This window comes from Anolis carolinensis, chromosome 2 (genome assembly GCF_035594765.1).
Source record: "Anolis carolinensis isolate JA03-04 chromosome 2, rAnoCar3.1.pri, whole genome shotgun sequence".
NCBI lineage: Eukaryota > Metazoa > Chordata > Lepidosauria > Squamata > Dactyloidae > Anolis > Anolis carolinensis.
The window spans coordinates 44,638,776-44,663,593 of NC_085842.1; the positions used below are offsets into that span (position 1 = coordinate 44,638,776).

Sequence of the window (24,818 nt, forward strand, 5' to 3'; positions counted from 1 at the left end):
AAAATACAAGAAACTGTATGTCTCATTCAATTGTCTTGTTTTTTAAGGAATATGTGAGCTCTTGGTTACAGACATTCCTATGCTAGTTTGTATCATTCTGAAATAGATTTAAAACCTGTCTTCCCCACCTCAATGCTATATTCCATGAGTGAAATCTCTCAGTTCTGAAAGTCTCTCCTTGGGAGTTTAGGTTTTCCTTTAATCTAATCCATTTAGAAAATGACTCACAATTTATTGAATAAAGAGGAGAAAATTGATAGCTTTTCATTAAGCCGACAAACTCCTTTTTCACTCTTGGCATCTAAAATGTGTTCTCTATTTAAATTTTATTTATTTCAATCTTCTCTAGTGGGAACTAGATTAAAATAGAATGCCTTGTACTCAATTCTACAACTTTTCCCATTACTGCAAAGAATGCTGTACTGGTTTCGCCAGTCAGTCTCTTCTGGCATTTGTTACAACGTCTTAATAGCTATAGACACAAATTTGTAGTGCTTAGATTCTAATATTTTGTGGGCTGTTACTTGAGATAAGACAGCAGACTTGTTTCTTGACCATGAGAACATAATTCAACCAGCTGTTTATTACTGTAAATTCAGAAACAGCTTGGGAACCCTGCAGAGTTTCACAAAAAGCCTATAGTCAATAAAGCTATAAATATATAGTCTATAATTCCAGCAAGCTATGGCTGAGGAATTTAAGATAGAGACATCTACCAGACATGTGGATCAGTTGATGACTGGACACATTGCCCTAATTTGTAAATAATAATAATAATAATAATAATAATAATAATAATAATAATAATAATAATAATAATAATCCCCCCGCAGGTGCCACCTTGACGTGGTGGGGGGGCTTAGCTGCTCCAATGATGACTGAGGGCTGTGCTGGCGGTAGTGTAACTACCGGCAGGTCCAACCAAGCCAGAGAGGCCTCAGCTGAGGAGCACAACCAAGAGCACCTAACCCATTAGCATTATGGAGAATCAAACCCAAACGAAGTCTATACTGGCTCGGTCGTCGCCCAGGATAAAAAGGACCGCGGTGGATGCTGCTGATTCTGGACATCCATCGACAAGTGGGCTACGGAATCATCAAAACCCAAATGAACAGTCACAGAAGCGGCAAAAATATACAATGCCAGAAAACCGCACAATTATGAAATGCTACTACAAATCTGAACCTCAAAGGTGTGGCTACCAAAAAAGGATGCATCAGCTATGGAAACAAGAGTACCCTGACTCACAGATAACAGAACCCCGACTGGCTGACCAACGAAGATTCATAATCAGAAACAAAGTGTTCAGTGAAGTTGAACTCGAAGAAATCCAGAAAATTTGCAAAGTAGATTACCATCAGACCACAGCACAGACAGCAGCAGAGACTCCAGCAACACTTGGAATGGTGGAACAGATTGAACCAGAAGAAAGTGTGGCGCTTTTGCAAGAATTTGAGGAACCAGCACTTGAAACATCTGTTGAACCACCAGGAACCTTGACAGCAAGACAACAAGAGCTCAAGGATAAGATCATGGCTCATGCTGCAGCAAATGCAATAAGACAGCGGCTCCCAACTCTAAAAACAGTGCCCAAGAGACACCTGGCGCCTCTCATGAAAGATGTGAATGCAGCACTCTCCACTGTCCAAATAACATCAATTGAACAAACAAACCAGTTTGCCTACAGTGCAGCAGTGATAGTAACAGAAGAACTTGGGCTGCTACAACCAAGGCAGCCCCAAAGAAAATCGACTGGAAAACCAAAGTGGAAGGTCAGGCTAGAGTTGAAAATCAAGAAACTTAGATCAGATGCAAGTAACCTGAAAAATATGAAAGAGAGGAAACTGAAGAATGACAAAATCAAGCAATACCTGATCCGAAAGTACTGGCTGAACACCAGAAAAATTGAAGAAGCTTTGGAAATCGTGAAAGAACAAATTACAGCAACAGCCAGAAAAATTGAAAGGTATGAAGCCAGAATCATCCAGTACAGACAAAATCAACTGTTTCAATCAGACCAAAGACGGTTCTACCAGAGTCTGAACCAAACAACAGACACAGTAACCATAAAGCCAGAGAAAACTGCAACAACAAAGTTCTGGAAAGAACTTTGGGAAAATAATAAAAACTACAACAAAAACGCTGGGTGGATAAAGGAGTTTGAAGGAAAATTCTCACAGAACAAAATGGAACTGATGGAAATAACAACTGAAATGATCAGCAAACGAGTGCAAAAAGTCAAGAACTGGACATCGCCTGGTAGTGATCAACTTCATGGATTTTGGCTCAAACATCTGATTAGTTTACATGGAAAAATGGCCCAACAATTCAATGAGATGCTGCAGAAAGGAAGTATCAGTGAATGGCTAACAACTGGAAGAACATACCTGATACAAAAGGATCCAGCAAAAGGAGCAGCACCAGGAAACTACAGGCCAATAACGTGTCTGCCCACTATGTTTAAACTACTGACTGGCATCATAGCTGACAGAATTCAAGACTATCTTGAAGAAAAAAACATCTTGCCAGATGAACAGAAAGGCAACAAACGGAAAAGCAGGGGCACAAAAGACCAGTTATTGATTGACAAAATGATTCTGGAGAATTGTAAGAGCCGAAAAGCTAATCTTCACATGACGTGGATTGACTACAAAAAGGCCTTTGACTCACTCCCACACAGCTGGATCATCAAGTGCCTGGACGCCATCGGGATTTGTAAAACAGTTGGCACCTTCATTGAAAACATGATGGAGCACTGGAAAACTGAACTGTTTGTTGGAAATGAAAGCTATGGACTTGTCAACATCAGGAGAGGAATTTTCCAGGGAGATTCATTGTCCCCTCTGCTTTTCATTATTGCCATGATCCCTCTGTCAACAATCTTACAAAAAACAAATCTCGGCTATCAAATATCTAAGAATTCTCACAAAATTTCACATTTGATGTACATGGATGACCTGAAGCTATATGGGAAAACGGAAACTGAAATCCAATCTCTGACCAACACTGTCCGAATTTTTAGCACTGATATCAACATGGAGTTTGGTTTGGACAAATGTTCGACAGTGGCATTGAAGAAGGGAAAAATCATTGAAAGTGAGGGCATAAATATGCCCAATGGCCAAACAATAAAGTGTCACCAGCCAGAGGCCTATAAATACCTGGGCATACTACAGCTGGACAACATCAAGCATGAACATGTGAAAACTGTGGTCAGCAAAGAATACACACAAAGGGTCAGAAAAATTCTCAAAAGCAAGCTCAATGGAGGCAACACCATCAAGGCCATAAACACCTGGGCCATACCTGTCATAAGATATACTGCTGGCATTATAAATTGGACACAGGTGGAACTGGACAATTTGGACAGAAAAACAAGAAAACTCATGACCATTCATCATTCACTGCACCCTCGCAGTGATGTTGACCGGCTATATCTGCCTAGAAGATCAGGGGGCAGAGGACTCTTACAAGTAAAGCAAGCCGTCAAAGAAGAAGAACATGCCCTGGCAGAATATGTCAAGCAAAGTGAAGAACCTGCTTTGATTGAAGTCAAAAATCAGAAACTCCTCAAAACACAGCAGACAAAAAACCAGTACAAGAAAACCGCACTACAAACTAGAGCTGACAGCTGGCACAACAAAACACTGCATGGAAAGTTCCTTGACAAAATTGAAGGAAAAGCTGATAAGGAGAAGACCTGGCTCTGGCTCACAAATGAAGAAGGAGACAGAAGGCCTGATCCTTGCAGCCCAGGAGCAAGCCATCAGAACAAATGCAATTAAGGCCAAGATTGAAAAATCAGCTGATGACCCAAAATGCAGACTGTGCAAGGAAACCGACGAAACCATTGATCATATCCTCAGCTGCTGTAAGAAAATCGCACAGACAGACTACAAACAGAGGCACAACTATGTGGCCCAAATGATTCATTGGAACTTATGCCTCAAGTACCACCTCCCAGCAGCAAAGAACTGGTGGGATCACAAACCTGCAAAAGTATTGGAAAATGAACACGCAAAGATACTGTGGGACTTCCGAATCCAGACTGACAAAGTTCTGGAACACAACACACCAGACATCACAGCTGTGGAAAAGAACAAGGTTTGGATCATTGATGTTGCCATCCCAGGTGACAGTTGCATAGATGAAAAGCAACAGGAAAAACTCAGCCGCTATCAGGACCTCAAGATTGAACTTCAAAGACTCTGGCAGAAACCAGTACAGGTGGTCCCGGTGGTGATGGGCACACTGGGTGCTGTGCCAAAAGATCTCAGCCGGCATTTGGAAACAATAGACATTGACAAAATCACCATCTGCCAACTGCAAAAGGCCACCCTACTGGGATCTGCACACATCATCAGAAAATACATCACACAGTCCTAGACACTTGGGAAGTGTTCGACTTGTGGTTTTGCGAAACGAAATCCAGCATATCTATCTTGTTTGCTGTGCCATACAACGTCGTTGTGTTGATAATAATAATAATAATAATAATAATAATAATAATAATAATAATAATAATAATAATAATAAATAATTTGTGACTATTCAACTCTATGGCTATTCAGTTCTGAGCGACCACTTGCTTTTTCTACTTTCTTGCTTTCTCTTCTTCTTTTTTTGTGCTTCAGACTGTAAGCCTACAGAGGCAGGAATTATCTTTTCATAAGCTGCTCTGGAATAAGTACATTTTAAATAAATAATCTATAGATATAAAAGAGTGATGGCATCATGGCAGCGGACAAAACAACAAAAGTAAACACTCCACAACCTCGAAAATTGACAGCACAACCCCTTATCCATGCCTCTAGGTTGATACAACAAAAAGAAAAGAAAAATAAAGTCCTAATTAGAGGGAGAGGAATAATTGTTTTTATCCAATTGCTGCCAGTTAGAAGGCTAAGCTCTGTTCACTTGGTCTCCTAGCAACCCACTCAGCCCAGGGGACCCTTTACCTTAACTACCACCAATTCCTCAATACTTTATTTCCCATACCACCATACTTCGCCACAGCAACGCGTGGCTGGGCACAGCTAGTAGATAAATATAATGCGAATCTATACACATAATAAAAGTAAAAATCTGTATGTGTGTATGTGGTGGAGATGCCCACTTCCACAAACAGCTGCAACCCACAGTGGTGAGGAGCCACTAAAAGAACTCCCTCCAATGACATGTCAGGTTATACTGAGTCCCATGAACATGTAGTCCAACCCGTGCCAAAGACTATGGCCCATCACCCAAGGAATGCTTTCATTTTGGGAAAATTTCATCCTAGATTTTATGTGTTTTGTCCACCACAGACAGGTATCCCAGTGTACCTTACTCTCTCCATTGGTGTGGAATTTGCATGACCCCTGCCCAGTGCCTCTCCCTTAACCCTTTCCTACTCATTTCAACTCTGTCTGCATAACAAACAGAGCAGAACTGAGCAGTAACTAGACATACTGGAGGAGTTTGGGGGATTGACTCCACATGATGGAAGTTGTAGTTCACCCAGCATCAAGTCAGAGCACTGTGACCCCCACTGACAATGGACCTGGACCACATTTGGCACACAGAACCTCCGCAACCAACTAAAAATACTGGAGAGGTTTGGGGGAATTCACCTTGATTTATAGCCATTGTAGGTACTGGTATGTATAGTTCACCTACAATCAAAGAGCACTCTGGACCCCACCAGCAATAGCTCTGGACCTAACTTGGCACACACAACCCTCATGACCAACAAAAAATACAGGAGGGCTTTGGGGAAAATTCACCTTGATTTATAGGAATTATAGCTCACCTACATCCAGAGAGCACTTTGAATGCAAACAAAAATGAAACTGCATCAAATTTGGCATGCATACTCAATATGCCCTAATTTGAATACTGGTGGATTTGGAATGGAGTTGGCCTTGACATTTGTTAGTTGTAGGTACTGGGACTCTGAACCCCACTGATGGTGGACCAGGACCAAAATTGGCACACAGAACCCCCATAACCAATTGAACATACAGGGGGGTTTGGGGGGGGGGAACTGACCTTGATTCTGGGAGTTATAGTTCTCCTGTATCCACAGAAACAGTGACCACACCGACAGTAGACTGGGACCAAACTTGGAACCGAGAAGCCCCATGACCAACTAAATACACTGCAGGGGGTTATGGGATTTGACCTTTATTTTGGGAATTGTAGTTCACCCTTAGCCAGAGAGCACTGAACCCAGCCAACAAATAACCTAGCCATCAAATGCCCTTTTCAAATAACCCAGGCACCGCCAGGTCTCCAAGCTAGTATTATATAAAGTAGACATTAAAAAAAAGGTTTAGAAATCATGGTTTTTCCAACCGAAGGCATGTTGAACACTGAGACTTTGCATATCAGAAATATCCCAGAGCCTTTAGATACTTCAAATTGACTGTTGACTTATGAAAACTCCATAAGTCCTATGGAGTTTCCATAATTTTCCATGGTTGGAAGACCTCTTGGAAGGATCTAGATTCAGCAGAATCTTCCAGTAGAGAAAGCAGGAAGTCCATTTGTATTGCCTCTAATTTCTCAGCAGTACTGGCATAACATCGCCACAATGGATTTTTGGGGGATGAGACTTCAACCTTCTCAATTCACTTTGCCAGGCCAAAGGGAATTGAAAGAAAAGTAGGACCTGACACATCCAACCTCCTTCTACTAATCCATAAGAACTCTAGATTCAGGCTGCTGTCTGGTAAATTTCAATACAAATGTCATCACTTTAATGATTGGCATGCTGACTATTAACACTAGTCAAATACCAATCTTCATATCAGCATTTAAAGTCTGAAGGAGAAATCTGACCCTGGACATTTCATTTTAAAAATCTTGTTTGTCAAAAAATACGATAACATAATAGATTTTAAACCCACCCAGCTAAAAGGTTTCTTTTTTTCATTAAGATATGTTTCCAGTTGTAAATTCTTCAGACAATTTAAACCAAAGAATGACAACAGGGATCTACTATAAATCCTTTTGACCTTTTAAAGTGTTTCACAGAGAAATAACTTACATAGATTTTCGGAGAGACTATTGGATCGATTACTATATCTTCAATGCATTTAGTACTTGTGTTGCAGGCTTTTGAGATTTATCTACATTTTTTCAGAAAGGCCAATATTTGAATTGTCAGCATCATACAAGTAAAGGTAAAAGTAAAGGTTTTCCTCTGACATTGAGTCTAGTCATGTCCGATTCTGGGGGTTGGTGCTCATCTCCATGTCTAAGCCGAAGAGCTGGCATTGTCTGTAGACACCTCATAGAATAATAGAATCATAGAGTTGGAAGAGACTTCATGGGCCATCCAGTCCAACCCCCTGCCAAGAAGCAGGAAAGTCACATTCAAAGCACCCCAAGAGATGGCCAAGATCATGGTGCCAGCATGATCTCCAAGATCATGTGGCTGGCATGACGGCATGGAGCTCCGTTACCTTCTCGCCAGAGCGGTACCTATTGATGTACTCACATTTGCACGTTTTCGAACTGCTAGGTTGGCAAAAGCTGGGGTAACAGCGGGAGCTCACTCACTCCCCGGATTCAAACCACCGACCTTTCGGTCAACAAGTTCAGCAGCTCAGCGGTGTAACCCACTGTGCCACTGGGGGCTCCCTATCATACAAGTAGTAAACAAGAAACCTTTATCTTATACTGCATCTGCCCAAAGTTAATAGAAGGAGAAATACAGGGACAGAAAAGATATTAGGAGTTCTGTGGCTGTAACAGCAGCACATTCAGAAAGAGCATTAATGTCAGAAAGTTATGGTTCTTGCAGATATATTTCCTGTACATACTATAACAGTATCAAAGATCCAGACAACGTTACCACCATCTTGGGGCATTTCTCAAGGACTCCATAATAGTCATATTCTTTCATTTCCACTCCCATATGGTTTTCTCTCTCTTTTGTTCCACTATGTTTTGTAACTGATAGGAGTTTATGTGTTTTTATGCGGGGGGAAAGCTCACCCACTGCCTTTAACACTCTCCTTGAACCAATTATGAAAAGGATCAGTAAACACTGGCAGATAACTGGATGTGGAACAACCAATAGAAGGTCTATCCCTGTGCTTTCTGCATCATTTATTGCTCTGCATCTACTCTGAAGTAAGGCTTTAGGTCAGTTGAAGGATGATCTGTCATTCCAGAAGCTAAATCCATCAATCTCGGAGATATAGAACTAAACTACTAAATGAAGCAGCTAGTCCATATGATGGCCCCCAAACCTTTGATTCCAAAGATCCATCTTGGTTTTATAGCCATTGATACAGTTTACATCTAATATTTCTTTCTAGAGTAATATGTGGCATTGCCAGGTTTTCCATTAAATACATCCTCTGTGATGACGTGCTTGCATTTACAATGGCATCCCTTGTTTACCACAAGCGAAATGTTTCAGGCAAAAGGTTATGTACCTGCTATGAGTTTGATGGGATGGCGGAGTTTTTATCTCTCCTTTCAATCAAGGGCAGTGATAACAGGATTTGGCAACATGCTGTCTTAAATCAAAAAGAAGTTATCTTCTTTCTGTTAGATATCATAAAGTTTGAAATATTACCCCTGGAGTTTAATATTTTCAGAATGTACCACTTAAGGCAGATCTTGCACTTTTCTATTCTTAGTTGGCCCCCGGTGGCACAATGGGTTAAACTCTTGTGCTGGCAGCAGTTAGAATTCGGGGAGTGGGGTGAGCTCCTGTCTGTCAGCTCTAGTCCCCTCGGGTGGGAAGGGTGAGGTATAAATGTTGTAAATAAATAAATAAATAGTTCCCCATGCGGGGATATGAGGGAATCCTCCCACAGGATGATAAAACATCAAACATCCGGGCGTCCCCTGGGCAATGACCTTGCAAACGGCCAATTCTCTCACACCAGAAGCAACTTGCAGTTTCTCAAGTCACTCCTGATATGAAAAAAGTTGGTCCTCAGCTAGATCAAGGCAGGCTGAGGAAGCTGTGGCTTTCTGAATATTACTGGAATACAATCCCTATCGTCCCACACTGGCTAAAAGTTTCAGGTTCCCCTTCAGTACAGTTTTTTAAAGAGAAGAAGAGTGTGTTAAAAGGGAAGGTGCAGTAATGTTACATGGAAATGAAGTGTGTATGAATATGAGCACCAACGGAAGCTAAGTGTAAACAAGATGTTGTAATGCTGAAACAATAAAAAAAGAATAAAGAGAAAAAACGAAGTTATTTATACTTTTAGTAAAGTGATACTGTACAACAATTATTCACTTCTGTATAAACAAAACAAAAGAGGGTTCATTTCAGTCATGGTGCTCTGGCTTAGTTATTAGCATCCTAGCTGCATCTAGATTTCTAGACAGAAGACTGAAAAGGAAAGAATGGTTCGCATCTATCCCCACTTGTTAAGATCCTTGTTTTGTTCAGAAATTGTTGTCTCCCTCTCTGCTGTAGAAACAACCTTCAATTTTTAAAGAACTCCCCAATCTGATTTTAAATATATCAACAGCACAGTTTGATTTGTATATAATAATAATAATAATAATAATAATAATAATAATAATAATAATAATAATAATAACAACAGGAAAAACTCAGCCACTATCAGGATTTCAAGATTGAACTTCAAAGACTCTGGCAGAAACCAGTATAGGTGGTCCCGGTGGTGATCGGCACATTGGGTGCCATGCCAAAAGATCTCAGCTGGCATTTGGAAACAATAGATATTGACAAAATTACAATCTGCCAGCTGCAAAAAGCCACCCTACTGGGATCTGAGTGCATCATCCGAAAATACATCACACAGTCCTAAACACTTGGGAAGTGTTCGACTTGTGATTTTGTGATATGAAATCCAGCATATCTATCTTGTTTGCTGTGTCATACAATGTTGTTGTGTCAATAATAATAATAATAATAATAATAATAATAATAATAATAATAATCTGCTTTATCTCCCCAAAGGGGACTCAAAACGGCTTCACATAAAAGCATTGGTATCCAATTTAAAATATTCAAATATACAAACATTAAAACAGAACACAATTAAACACAAACAGTGCACTCAGAAGTAAGTTCTAGTGTGCTCAAAGAAGCGTACTTCCGGGGATATAGGTATGTAATTGCACTTAACTGGATATACTCTCCACTTAATACAGTGGAAATTACTTCTGAGTAGACAGACATGAGATTGGCCTGCAAAATTTCAGTGTGGCAAAGTTTAGATTCATGTTCTAACTTTGTGTCCTGTCTGCCTCAAGAGGCCTATGCATGCTTACATGTATATTTATTTATATCTACAGCTGAGAACATTGTGCCAGAAAGTTAAAAGAACCCCCATACGATGAGGGAATTTGTTCTGTGGCTATCCAAAGAATACTGAATTACTGTAGGGTAACCCGCTTGGCACTTGTTCATTATTAATGCACCTCATTGGAAAAAGGGTGATTAAAAATGCAGCAAACAAATTGCAGTGGGGAAAAAGCAGCCTTAGCTTTGGAACCAATATTGGAGAATTTCTGTTCCAAATGACTTATGATGTATGTGGCAATATAGGAGAAACTATGTGACTTTGGAGTCAGAATACATCCTCACAACAAATACATTTATGCAATGAGTATGTCTTGTGAATGGATATCAGTGCCTCTCCATTAAACGATCCTTGTGAAAGCATGAGCCATTACAAACATTTTAAATTGTTTTAAATGAAAATGTAATATTTTAAATACAGTTTAATACATTTTCAGTCAGCTAACGAGCATCTGCCATCACTAATGGCATTCAAAAATACACAAAAATTTAAACCAAAAGGCTGAATCCTGTTGATAATAAAGCGGACTCATTGAATCAATGAGATTTACCAGCATGTTGAATCATCATTCAACAATTGATTAAGTGAGTCTGCTCTAATTGAGATTACTACAAATTCAGCTAAAATCATCTCATTCTATAATAAAAGCGGTTAGTTGTGGCATAGAATATATTTTTAGAATAATTATAAAGATCTGCATATGATGGTATAATTACTGAACCATTGGGTTGCAAAACATTATGAAAATGCTAGTTTTCAATAAGCTGTGGTGTGTGTGTGTGTGTGTGTGCACCTGACCCAATCTAATTTCCTCCAAACTTCCTCCAATCACCAGTGCTGCAGCATCTGCATTGGCTTCCAACTGATTACCGTAGTCTATATAAGATGCTAGTTCTGACCTTTAAAACTCTTTACAGCCAGGGCCCATCATACCTTAGGGACTGTCTCTCCTTCACCCATCATCGGAGGTCGCAACGACCATCCCAACGAGACTTACTTTATGTACCGGGTCCTAGAGAAGTGCACTTGGAAAGGACCAGGTGCAGAGCTTTTTCTATCTCTGCCCCTGCCTTATGGAATGCCTTGCCGCCCTATATGAGAGCCATGCATGAGTTAGGGCTTTTTACCCTAGCACTCAAGACCTGGCTCTTTACTAGAGCTTTTAATCTATGTTAATTTTATCAATATTTGTATGTATGTATTTTTATCCTTTACAATTTTATCTTGTAAATCGCCTAGAGCATCGTGAATGGAGAGCGATTAATAAGTAATTAAATGATTATGATGATGAAGATGATGATGATGATGATGAAACTTGATTAATAGCATCAATAATCATTTGGTATAATCAGTTAATATCAGCTCAAAGGTGCTGTGGGATTTTCATGTTTATTCCCACCTCTCAGATCATCTGGTTCTTTCCTGCTCTTCTCATGTTGTGAGATAACTTCTGAATTAGGGAGCCTCCAGTCATTTAGGCTCTCTAAATAATTTAAAGCACATTTCTAAATGAGAGCCTGTATATACAGGAAAAACAGTCTGCTATAGAAGTTATGAAGAGGCATTGAGGTAGAATGGTTTGAGTGTTGGACTCTAACTCTCATAATCATGATTCAAAACTCTGCTCAGACAGCCATGAAAATCCACTGGTAGATTTTGGGAAAGTCAGATTTTCTCAGTCTTACGACATTATCAAAAAGGCCAGGTGAAGCGTTCTGCTTCACCTGGCTTTGCAAAAGATTTAGAGCAGTGGTTCTCAACCTGTTTTGGATGTTTTGGCCTTCAATTCTCAGAATTTCCTAATAGCTGGTATACTGACTGGGATTTCTGGGAGTTGTGGACCAAAACACCTGGGAATCCACATGTTGAGAACCACTGATCTAGACAGTCAGCAGGGCAAATCTGCCACATGTGGGAAGCATTGCCCTCATGACGAGGTTCCGTGCTGGCTCCATTGGAACCAGCACAACATGGGCAGTCACCCATGTTGAGAGGAAAGAGTAATTTGATGCTTCCACTCCACTTGTGGGTGGGGCCTCTGCCGGAAGTCCAGTGATGTCGTGGAATGGGCAGCATGCCCATCAATCACTGGTCAATTCAGTGCACATTTTTAAAGGTAGAAAGTGATATATAAATATAGATTATGATGGTGATGACAATGATGACTACACCTGGAATACTGTGTCCAATTTTGGGCACCACAGTTGAAGGGAGATGTTGACAAGCTGGAAAGCGTCCAGAGGAGGGCGACTAAAATGATTAAGGGTCTGGAGAACAAGCCCTATGAGGAGCGGCTTAAAGAGCTGGGCATGTTTAGCCTGCAGAAGAGAAGGCTGAGAGGAGACATGATAGCCATGTACAAATATGTGAAGGGAAGTCATAGGGAAGAGGGAGCAAGCTTGTTTTCTGCTGCCCTGCAGACTAGGACACGGAACAATGGCTTCAAACTACAGGAAAGGAGATTCCACCTGAACATCAGGAAGAACTTCCTCACTGTGAGAGCTGTTCGACAGTGGAACTCTCTCCCCGGGGCTGTGGTGGAGGCTCCTTCCTTGGAGGCTTTTAAGCAGAGGCTGGATGGCCATCTGTCGGGGGTGCTTTGAATGCGATTTCCTGCTTCTTAGCAGGGGGTTGGACTAGATGGCCCATGTGGTCTCTTCCAACTCTACTATTCTATGATTCTATGATTCTATGACTAGTAGTGCTACAAATTTCCAAGGCCATTTCCAAAGGGTCGAGACCAACCTTAGAAACACTACATAACATTTTTCATTCAGTTATCCAATGTGTATGCAATATGAGCAAGACTATAACAGGATTCATTTTAGTAATGTAAAAGAGTGTATGTTATACTCTATGATAGAACAGAAAACAATCCCGAATGTAATGTAATAGGAGGAAAGGTTACCAAGAGTCAACATACATGTTGTCTGCAGGAAGACTCCAACTGTGTTCCTTCCATACAAGCTCAATTGGATATACCTATTTGTTAGACCTAAAAGAATAACATTCTGAAAGTGTCTTGATTGCTTATGGGCCTTCATCTCTGTCTAAGCCAGTAGTTCTCAACCTACAGTCCCCAGATGTTTTTGGCTTACAACTCCCAGAAATCCCAGCCAATTTACCAGCTGTTAGGATTTCTGGGAGTTGAAGGCCAAAAACATCTGGAGACCTCAGGTTGAGAACCACTGGTCTAAGCAAAGTACCCACTCCTCACATGCCATTTTCTATTGCAAGACATATTACTTTTCACCTTCTTTGCCAAACTGAGCTCTTCTGCTCCGATTGGGTCTCCAAAAAGATATCTCCCCCCCCCCCCCCCCCGCATCTAAAGAAAGAACACAGATTAACCAGTTCGACAGCAGGGCCATGCAATGCATTTCTTTCATTTCTATTAATTCTCCAGAGAGAGCAGGCATTCCCATTTTCCTGAATGTGATGAAGTGAGAGGCACCCACTCTAACAGAATGTAACAAATTCTGATGATCTAATTCCCCATTTGGCTTTGACGTTAATTAAGCAGTCTGGTGAATTTGGGGGAAAACCTAGGGAACTGATAACTTAATAAGTTGATTGGTGAGTTAAAGCTCTATTATTTTCTATGGAAGACTGTTGGTTGCAACTGGTGACAGCAAAGGCCCTATAGAACTGGAAGCATCTGGAGCAGTATAATTCAGACATCAGTTTAGAAATAATGTGTTCTTCTGATGTACTTATCTTCACACTAGAGAAGACTGTGACCAGTTGAACACTCTCCCCTGCCCTCTCCCTTCTTATGGGACGTTTATCTGAATTAAGACTGAGTAGCCCTTTCACAAGTGACTTTAAAAAGTGACTTGTTTCTCATAATGATGGGCTATATGGACAAACTAGTTACTCAAGCCAGGTGTGCGAATTCAATACAACTCCCTATACCTACAGGACTGGTACATGTAGTTTCACTCACCCTCATTTAACAAAGTATGTCCTCTCTAGATCTTCTGAGTTATTCTCTGGAATCCTTGAACAGAAAGTTACCATAGGACCTAACAAATTCATAGAAAGAATATGTCTCTAGGAATTTTCTAGGTCCTTTAGAAACACTACAGCAGGGGTGTTGAACTAATTGTTCTTATGTTTGGAATCAAAAAGTGGTTTGTAATTGTATGATTGTATAAATGTTGCCTTGATGATGTGTCTGACTGGATTCGGCCCATGGATCTTGTGTTTGACATGTATGTTCTACGGTTACAGCCAGCAGAAGTAATTCATTTCAATAGGGTTTGCTATTATCCATAGTTTCCAGTTTCCATTTTAAGTTCTATGGATACAGAGATCGTAATTTGCTCCCTTAGTTGAGGCACTTGGTGGTTGAGTTGCCCTGCTTGGTTGGGGAGGATTTCCTTCTCTTTATTTCAACTATATTTTCATCTTTTAGTGACAGTGGTTATTCTATCACTATCACCTATGGGATTGGCTATCATTTCTTTCCCTGTATGAACCCCTATATCTCCCACATGAGCCAGCTCAAGCTTCAGGGGCTGGCTTTCTTTCCATCCCACCTTATCCATCCTACAGGCTTATCTGGCAAGAACTCAGTAGCTGCTCCTAGGCAATGGAACTATCTCTCTTCTCTCTTTTTTCTTACCTTCTTATTTAAACAGGCCTCCAATCTTTTACTGGAGTTTAAAGGATATGCAATTGGTGTGCTGGTTATATGTGTGTGTGTGCTTGATGCATTTTAATTGCTTCACATAAATGTTTTAATTGGATTGATTGTTAAGTGCTTTTCGAAAACATTGGACCCCAAGTTATCTTAGCCATTTATGTAAACTTCTATTTCAAGCCACTTTTGGGAGAAAGGCAGGATAGGAATCAAATAAATAATAAATAAAACATTTTCTCATTTCTGATGCAACATTCCAGATATGTATTTCTAAATCTAAGGTGCAGTGCAGACTGCGTTGAGGTGCAAATGAATCCAACACACTGTTAGCATTTGCTCGATGGAGCCAAGTAAATTGGAATAAATTATTTACACAGCAGGGTTCATTTGCAAATTCTATTCCTCTTCTCTTTCAGCATCCATAGTTATTGGGAAATGGTGGTGCGAGATGGAGCCCTGCCTAGAGGGTGAGGAATGCAAGACATTACCGGACAATTCAGGATGGATGTGTGCAACTGGCAATAAAGTCAAGACCACCAGAGTAAGTTATTTTTCCTGGTATTATTGGATGGTGATTTCTTCCACTGCTTAAAAGTATTTTGCAAAAGAAAAAAATCTTTACACAAAAAAATTCTGGGCAAAAGATACTATTTTCTGTACTTGGATGAGAGACCAGCAATGAATACCAAGTGCTATAGCAATAGTTCTCAGCCTGTGGGTCCCCAGATGGTTTGGCCTTCAACTCCCAGAAATCCTAACAGCTGGTAAACTGGATGGGATTTCTGGGAGTTGTAGGCCAAAACACCTGGGGACACACAGGTTGAGAACTATTGCGCCATAAAGTACATTTCAGAGGAAGGAACTGGCAAAAACAGCTCTGAGGATTCCTTAAGAAATCGCTATGAAATTCATGAGGCCACCATACGTTGACAGGTGATTTCAAAGCACATACTCACACAGGGATGCAGACAGGTAGTTTTATCCCACCCACCCTCCACCCTGTTCCTGATCTTTGGAAAGAGCATAAAAGTTGACATTTACTCAGATGCAATAGCCCTCACTTACTGCCCAAATGAGTCAGAGGTGAGTCCTTAGTTGAACTCTATGAGCTGGCTGCATTGAACTGAATTGCCGTGACACTTTTTTAAAAGCAATTTCCCTCCAGGGAATAAAATAACAACCTGTCAGCAGGGCTAGGTCTGATTGTTAAAAATTACACTTAGTGAATTTCTGATCATTGGATGGTTAAAGCAGCCCTTTCAACCACTGTAGTTTCAGACAGTGAAATACTTTCAACAAAAGTATAATTTGTTATTTTGGTGGGAAATAGGGATTACTGCTGTGTCCGACCCCACCCTGTCCCCATTGTTTTATGATAGAACATCCTGCCCTGGTTTGCCCAGTCACTCCATGTAATGTTGGGGTTATGGGAAGGTCAAGGAATAATTTATGGAATCTTTATTCCAAATGCCATGGCTTAGCACGTTTTTCAATAGTACCTACAATGGACAGAGCCATTTTCAGGAAAGGAAATGAAAGGTCAGGAAAGGAAAGGAAAGGAAAGGTAAGGAAAGAGCCAGATCAAAGATCCTATTATCTGTCTTCTGCCATAAGTATAAACACATAAAACTGTTTTATTCTGAATAAGATCAATGGTCAGTCACCAGTACATAGAGCAAAATAGTGCATTCTCTTCCCAAAGTCAATTCCTCATTCAAATTCACATCTGATAAATGAAATAGAGGTATAAATGTGTTGGGAGGAAGGGGCTATGACACTTCATGAATAATTATTTGATCAATCTGGGAGTTCACGGTTTCCTCCTCCCCCCAAGAAGTCCTCTGGCAGATTTTGTTTTGTAATTTGCAAAATTTCACTAGGGAAAATTATTGGAATGGCATGTAGAGAAATTCTGTAGTATTGATTTATTCATTTCTGTTCTTGACCTGTAAATCCCAACTGGAAGAATGACTCCTCCTGTCTGTGGGGTCATTGCCCCTGTATATTATGATGCTTTTGAAAGCTGCCCTCTCCTGCCGATGTATGAGGAACACTGGAACAAATATATGGGAATGCATAAAACTATTGTCCTTTAAAAGTTGCTTTAGCTATGTAAACCTGCTTTAACTTGCAATATTTGTAATAAGTTGGACTACGTTTTGCATTTGACGATATATATTAGAGCTCCATTTATTAGTTCTGGTTCTTTTCTGCTACAGACAGCATTCTGCATACCAGCTGTGAGTTAATATCCAGTGGCTAGACACTGTTGTTAGCCTCTTAGAAGCGCCATTAATATTCAGATATACGGCTCAATCTACTCTGTATGGATTATTGTATCTCATTTCAATTAAGTTCCCATAGACATGAAAGTTCAGAAATGAAACAACTCCCCCACCCTACCCTGTACTTTTTCTATCATTTCCCTACAGGGATAATTTTAATTAGCCTGCATGCAGCACCTTAGCAGTATAGATTCCTGTAATGTTTTGCTTCGTTATGTGAAAACATTACAGAAATATTACATCTACTGATGGTAAATTAGTGGGATCAGCATAAGATCTGTCTCTTAAACACTGTCTACACAGAATGCATGCACTGAGTTTGATATCAGTGGAAATATGCAAAGCTAATGAGCTCTACATTGAAAGTGAGAAAGGGGTGCAAGTTGTCACAGCACCCAAATGTATTGTTTCTACTTTTATGTAGAACAAATACATATCATTTTAGATCTTGATGCAAATGCAGCATTTCTGTCTAGCCTTTCCTCAATGAGGCCATATCGCAGCCAAAATGGCTAGCAACTACAATAGTTAACTTGAAAAAAGATATTGCCATTATGAGTTAAGAAGATTTTTCCAGGGTTTATTCATCCTGTAGACCAGTGGTTCTCAATATGTACCAGCACCAGAATGGCTACAGAATTTGTCTACAGCAGTGGTTCTCAACCTGTGGGTCCCCAGGTGTTTTGGCCTACAACTCCAATAAATCTCAGCCAGTTTACCAGCTGTTAGGATTTCTAGGAGTTGAAGGCCAAAACATCTGGGGATCCACAGATTGAGAATCACTGCTGTAGACAAATTCTGTAGCCATTCTGGTGCTGGTACATATATACAGAAAGAAGGACAAATGAATACATTTGAATAGCAATTGCCAAACTGGGCAGTCAGCAAGATCAATGGATTTGTGAAGCTCCATTTAAGGGAAAATGATTCTAAGAGAAGGGAAGTGTGTTTGATGAAGTTAAATGAGCAAACCCCATCACATCTTTGATCTTCTAGAGCACATCCAGCATGATTTGTAACGTTTCCATCTTACTTACTCTTGTACATCTTCAGCTAAAGCCAACAAGTGGTGCACTCTTCATTTATGAATGGGTTTGGATCTTTGAGGAGATTTCTGCTGATGTTTTCATGACGCTTTGTTGTTACTGTTGTTGTGTGGCTTCAAACTGTTCCTGGCTTATGGAGAAACTGAGGTGAGGTCTTTGCAAGATTTGTTTGGAAAGGGGTTGCCTTCGCTCTCCTCCAGGAATAAGAGAGTATGGCTTGCCTGGGTTCACCCAGTGCAGTTCCACATCCAAGTGGGGATTTGAACCATGGCTTCCATAAATGTTACCAAATGCACAAACCACAACGCCACACTGGTTTTCTACTCCTACTCCTCACTTCTCACTATGTCTATTCAATGCTCTTGTGTTAAAAAAGTAAAGACTGCTAGATTTTTGTATTCCCCCCCCCCTCCAGCTGAGTAAGAAGCCTGTAAAGACGACATTGATACCACTCTCCTGGACTGGTGCCCTAGCTAAGATGCCAGTGTTCTTTTTCCCCTGCTTCTACTTTTTTAAAAAAAATGTGTTTCCTTTTTTCATCAGGAAAACAAAACATTGTTTTAGCAACTATTAACATTTTAGAGGATTCTTTGAGCTCCAGGGCTTTGTGTGCCTCCTCCCTCTCCTACCCCTGCCCCAGCCTCATTACACAAAATGGCAAAGTGTCAGAAGGCAGAACAGAAAATTCTCTGAGTCGCACCGCTAAGGTCTCCTCCAGAGCACCAGCTTGTTGACCTATTTTATTTCTTTACTACTTTCATTCTTTTCATTTTTCATTTCCCCACTCTTTTTTGACAAAAGAAATGCTATTTGGAGCTTGCTCTGTCACCATCAGAAGTTGAATCAATACCAAGCATCACTTCACCTCCTTCAAGTCTTTCATGAGAACAAGGTGTACTACAAGAGTCCAGTGTCAGAGTTCAGGCTTTTATGCATTAGACGCAGGGAGCTGAAATGAAAGGCCTATTTCTCTGCCTCCCATTCAAGTGCCATTTCACCGCCGGGCAGCTCAACAAAGCTTCTGCAGCCATTATCTCCTGTTCTTCTGCACTGTGGGCCACCAGGAGGAAGGAAGTTAATCAGAGCCAAGCTGGTGATACTCTAGTTAGGGTTTTTTCCCCTTTTCCTTTAAGAAATCAAGAAATCAAGCTGGACATCTTAGAGTAGGCGGGACAGCCCTTGAACCTCCAGATGCCTTAGATCAAAACTCCCACAATCCCAAGTTGGCTGAGGCTTCTGGGATGGGTTGATCAGAGCATCTGGATGATTAACACTTTTTCCTTCACCTGCTTTCAAAAAAGGGTTGAGAAAGAGCATTCTCTGAAACAGCATTAAAACTTTCAGTCTTATATTTTCTGCATTCACTGTGCGGGTGGTTTGGGGAAGAAGACTTTGAAATCTGGAGGTTCACTGCAAAATTTTACAAAAGGGTTTTCTCTCGCTCCTCCTTGGCAATAGAAAGCCTAACCATAGCTGTTCATGAGAACCCGTATGATCCCTATGGTACAGGGAGGTTCTTCCATTGAATAGGTATTATGCATATTCATCTTGCCAGGAAATGTGGCTAGGATGCTGCGTGACCAGAGGCTCATAATTTTTTTTTTGTTTCAAATAGAATAGAATAGAATAGAATAGAATAGAATAGAATAACTTTATTATCATTGTACATCGTACAATTAAATTAAAGGCCATTCCCAAATAAACTGTTCAAAAAGAGAAGGGAATACAATTGGCCCTCTGAATCAGTAGAACCCAGATCAGCAATTTCCAGCAAGGGCAGATTATTGCACCCATGTTAGTAAATGATGAAGTGTGTAAGCCATTTAATAATACTGTATGAGACTTGGTCATCCTTTTTTTTTCAGTGAATGCCCATTTCCATATCCTACAAATTTGTTTTAATTCAAGAGGCAGAGAGTTTCACAAATATCTCTTCTCTTTTCTAATAGTAAAAACACACAAGAAAGAATTAAGAAGGAACTTATTGCCCAATTATCTCACACCAGATCAGCTCCTGAGGTAGACTCATGGGAGGATTGGTCTTGGATACCATGCTTGTATGTGTGCGACCAGTTTCCTGCAAACTTGTCAAGTCATGGCATTCAGAGTGTATGTTTTCCTGCCATTAGGCCTATGAACCATCATGTTTTAATCTTCCCATCTTTCAGCTTCAGAACCCCCTATTAATATTTTCGTTAATGTTTTCATTGTGACGTTATGGTCCAGAAGCACCTTAACAGAGCGGGTGAAAGATCTGATAGGAACACACAGCAACATTGTTGAAAAGCTCCAATTATTCCTGTCCAAAGAGGCAACAAGAAGTGAAGAATTCTTATTGAAGAGGACGTTCTTTAAGGTTGCTTCTTAGGATGCTACTTAAGAAGATGAAGCAGCGAGGTTTTAGCTGCCTACAATGGAAGAGGACCATTAGTTTTTAAGCTTTCGAATGATAAGAGCTGGGTAGGGATTACTTCCTTGCCTTCTATTCAGTATCTATCTTCTCCAGAGTCCTGACTATTTGGGAAGACAGCTCATGCCAGCTCAACTGGAAAATCAAGATGCTTCTCGAGAGTCTGCATCTAATTTTTCTGCATTTTGTCTTTGCAGATTCATCCGAGAACCTAACAAAAAAAATCTTCTGACAGCAGCCAGTGAAGGATCCCCCTGATAGTCAAGAGGACAAAGAACCTTTAAACTTTAAACCATCTCCAGCTTTCACAGGCCAAATGGGATTTTTTTTTTAATTTGCACTTTAACTCTGTACCAGAGGAAACTACAGTGGCTTTACTTAAATGGAGTTAAATACCCTAGGAAAATAACGCACCAGATCTGGCAGCAATGGCATAAAAACTGCGAGAGTGTGTGAAGAGGAAGAGAAGCAGTTCTTTAAGAGCAAATTTGATCATTTGAAGATATGAGCAACAGTCATATTAGTGTGGATTTACAGTTTCTTCTTTGTACCACTTTAAAAATATATACATATATTAAGGTATTTTGAAATAAAGTCTGACTCTCTGAGAAACTAAGCAGAACCACACTTTACTGCAACTGCTTTCTAACTGTTTGGTTTTGAGGGGTTTTTGATTTTGCGTTTTGGAAAAAAATAGTAAGGAAGAAGAAGAAGAAAGGAGACAACAGAAAGAGGATAGTGACCATGATGTCTACTTATATAAGGACTGAAGTTTGTTCTTCTTTAAAATTATGATTACGATTCTTTCAACTGGACATTCAACTCCATTTTCTTGTGTTCTGGAGTCCTTTTCCTTTTTCTTTTCATGGAACATTAGCATGCTGGCTTTGCTTACATTAAACATACTTTATACTTAATTGCTATGTAACACCACCAGTTCTACCCTCTTCCAAGGACATCTTTTGGAGCAATTAGCTGTCCCAGAAATAAGGAAACGACTCCGTCCCAGCATTTTAAAAAGGCACAGTCTCCATTTGGACATTTCTTTGGCAGACTTTTGGTAGACTGTGGGCAACCTTATTAAAGATGCAGTGTACAGATCATTGTCTACAGACTTTGTATAGCTGGCATAGACAACTCTAGTAAAAAACAAAAAAACAAAAAATGCTGATTGCTAAATTCAATGGTTTGTTGTTTTTTTTCTGGGAATAATTTCTTCATGTTTTTTTTTTTAAAGATAGGTTGACATGTGCAACATATTGGGATTTTTTCTCTGTTTGTAGCTAATTTAAAAAGTCTCAGATCATATTGAATGGGATGGAAAAGCATCTCACTAGGTCAGAGGAAAATATTTAAACATGCAGAAGAATCAAAGTGAGGCTTCTTTCTTTGAATATTTTCAAGATTAACAGTAGAAATGTAATCGTTTATACATGTCTACCCAACTGTCTTATTGAGTTTGGGGAATCTTTACACCTTCAGATACTATAATTCTCATAGTCTGTTATGGGGCTGATAGGAAGTATAGTAATAATACATTTTATTTTTATCCCACCCTATCTCCCCAGGGGGACTCAGGGCAGCTTACAACAGAAACTTGGCAAACATTCAATGCCAGCATAACAAACAAACAGATCAAATCATAAACAATAAAGTAAACAACATCAGGTGTACTCATAGAACAACTCAAAAATAACAAAATTAGAAATTTAAATATATAAATCAAACATTTAGAACATGTTTACTAATAGATCTAATAATAGTAAATAGTTAAAACATTAAACACAGTTTGTGACAAGCCAAGAGGGATGAGGTAGTGTTTGAGTCAGAGTGTTTAAGGTGCTGGCCGAATTATAATTATTATATTGTGCAGTTTCACAAGTTTAAAAGGACCTATATGGGTCTAGTTACCATCTCCCTCCCCCACCCACTTCCCGATTCCCTCCCCATAACGTCCACTCCCAGTCTTTATGCCCTCCCAGAGATTCTCAGATCCCCACAATTAAGGAGTCCTCTAGATATCGTTTAGGCACAAGAATGCAGCCTAGGTCTTCCTGCGAGGTGTAAACTGTGATATGAGTTCCTTGGGGAGGAACTCATGATGGCCCAGTGTCTCTATCCATGTTGGTAAAAGTCCTATAGTGCCAAGATCTTATTGATCAGTTTAACATGTCGATTGCACATAAACCCAGAGCCTCGAGCTTGTCTAGTCCACAGGCCTTGCCCAACCCACCTTGACCCAGAATCCAAACCCAAACTAAAATAGCCCAACCCACCCTGAACCCCAAAAGACTCTCCAAGACCAAAAAAACCTTGCAAAGATGATGGTAAAACTCCCGGAACACAAAAATCTCTTACAAAGGCGATGGTAAGGCTCTAATATGTCTGCAAGACAGGGTGCGACAGAGGGCCAGTGATGGCTGTTTTATCTGCTGCTGGCTTCAGGTGAGATTGCACAGCTGTGGGGGCCATGCCCAGTATGTTTGGTGAGTGTGGCCCCAGGCAGGAGTTCTAAGTAGAGTTCTCACCCTCTGGCCTTCTCTGCTGCCCAGCAAAGCAGGCTCTGGGTCCAGTGATGGCTGTTTTATCTGCTGCAGGCTTCAGGTAGACTTCATCCCATGAAGGGGAGAGAAGCGTCACATTACCATTGTGTTATGTCCCGTAGCATTAGAAAACAACGCGTATTGTTTCTCATTCCCCATCCCACATTGTTGTTCCTGGCTCTGTGTTCCAAAATTATCCATTTTCAGATTTATCATATGAGTGAGTGCAGTTCCTGCCCACTTTCTTTAAAAAGAAAACACCTTGAGATCTTTGAAATCTTGTGAATTTCTTGGTTTGGGAATGTTGAAGTGCCAAATTAGGGATCTCCTGAAGTAACACAATTTCTAATGAATATGTAAAATTTAAAAAAATACCATGCAAGGCAAGGATCATGCGGCTAGATTGTGAAAGATTACTGAGGCATCACTGCTTCGTACGACCTGTACCCATTTACCCACGTCACCAAATCAATTCATGATGGACACGGGAGCGGGAGTCTCCATGTGTCGTGTAAAGTGCTGTGATCACCGATGTGTTTCTAATATTTTAGAAGAGATAAGAAACAGAGGAAGTGTATGGAATAATGCCCTAGGTCAAAATATCTGAAGAGTTAAAGCATGCCTGCTCTTGGTATAGAGGGTTAAGGATGGCGACAGCCGACAGGGAGCTCTGGCGTGGGCTGATCCATGAAGTCACGAAGAGTCGGAAGTGATTGAATGAATAAACAACAACAATCCAAAAATTCCTCCGTAACAATTCATTTTAAGAGCTCGCAGTAGTTTTTTTTAAATGTGTTGTAATAGTTCTCTGGCATGTGATCTCAAACAGCATGATTCAACCATTATCATTAACATATATTATTTCTATTACCTTCGGCGCAAATGCTTGTATGACATTGTTTATTAATTTAATTACATCAAACCTAAATTCCTTAACATCTGATGAACAAAAGCACACAGTGGCAGAACCTGACACATCTGATGCTGGTGCTAGTCACAGGATTCCTGCTGTCCCTGCGTACCAGCACTATCTCTGGGGAAAAGCCAAGTTGGGTCAGAATTATTCCACAAAAGACTCTTTCTTTCTTTTGAAAGTCCGTACAGAATTCCAAACTGCTCTTTAAAACCAGGGGGGGTTTAAAATAGGGGTTTGATGATTTGGCACACAAAAGGGAAGATGCAACTAGGCTGCCCTGTTTTCTCATTTTTTTATTATCTGTTTTTTAACCATTCTTCAGACTAATACCCCAAAATGCTTTGGACTGGAAGAAAGAATGGTAATAGTATCTGAGTATACAGGACTGAAGCATATTTGACAAGAAATAATTATGGTATCATCAGTCACTCCAATATCCTTGCTTCCATGTTTCCTCTAAGTTTAGCAGCAATCCTCACAGCAGTGGGAGGCCAGTCAATTTTTCCAACAATATATTCTGTGAGCTATCCCATTCCCTGGTATACAGTGTTCCCTCACGTATCACTGGGGTTAGGTTCCAGGACCACCATCAATAAGTGAAAATCCACAAAGTAAGGACACTATATTTGTTTTATATTTATATATTTTAATATTTATACATTATTTTAGTAGTTATACACTATTTTA

General features: G+C 40.2%; 1 protein-coding gene across 1 annotated transcript in view; it reads left to right on the plus strand.

The window, feature by feature from the left end:
• tafa1 (TAFA chemokine like family member 1) overlaps window positions 1-21,856 on the plus strand; it is a 464,789-nt gene extending 442,933 nt beyond the window's left edge. Inside the window, exons 4-5 of the mRNA XM_003217805.4 lie at window positions 15,348-15,472; window positions 20,870-21,856. Coding sequence (XP_003217853.1) covers window positions 15,348-15,472; window positions 20,870-20,887 — 143 coding nt within the window. The 3' untranslated portion in view covers window positions 20,888-21,856. The remainder of the gene's footprint in view (window positions 1-15,347; window positions 15,473-20,869) is intronic.
• The last annotated feature ends 2,962 nt before the right edge of the window (window positions 21,857-24,818 follow it).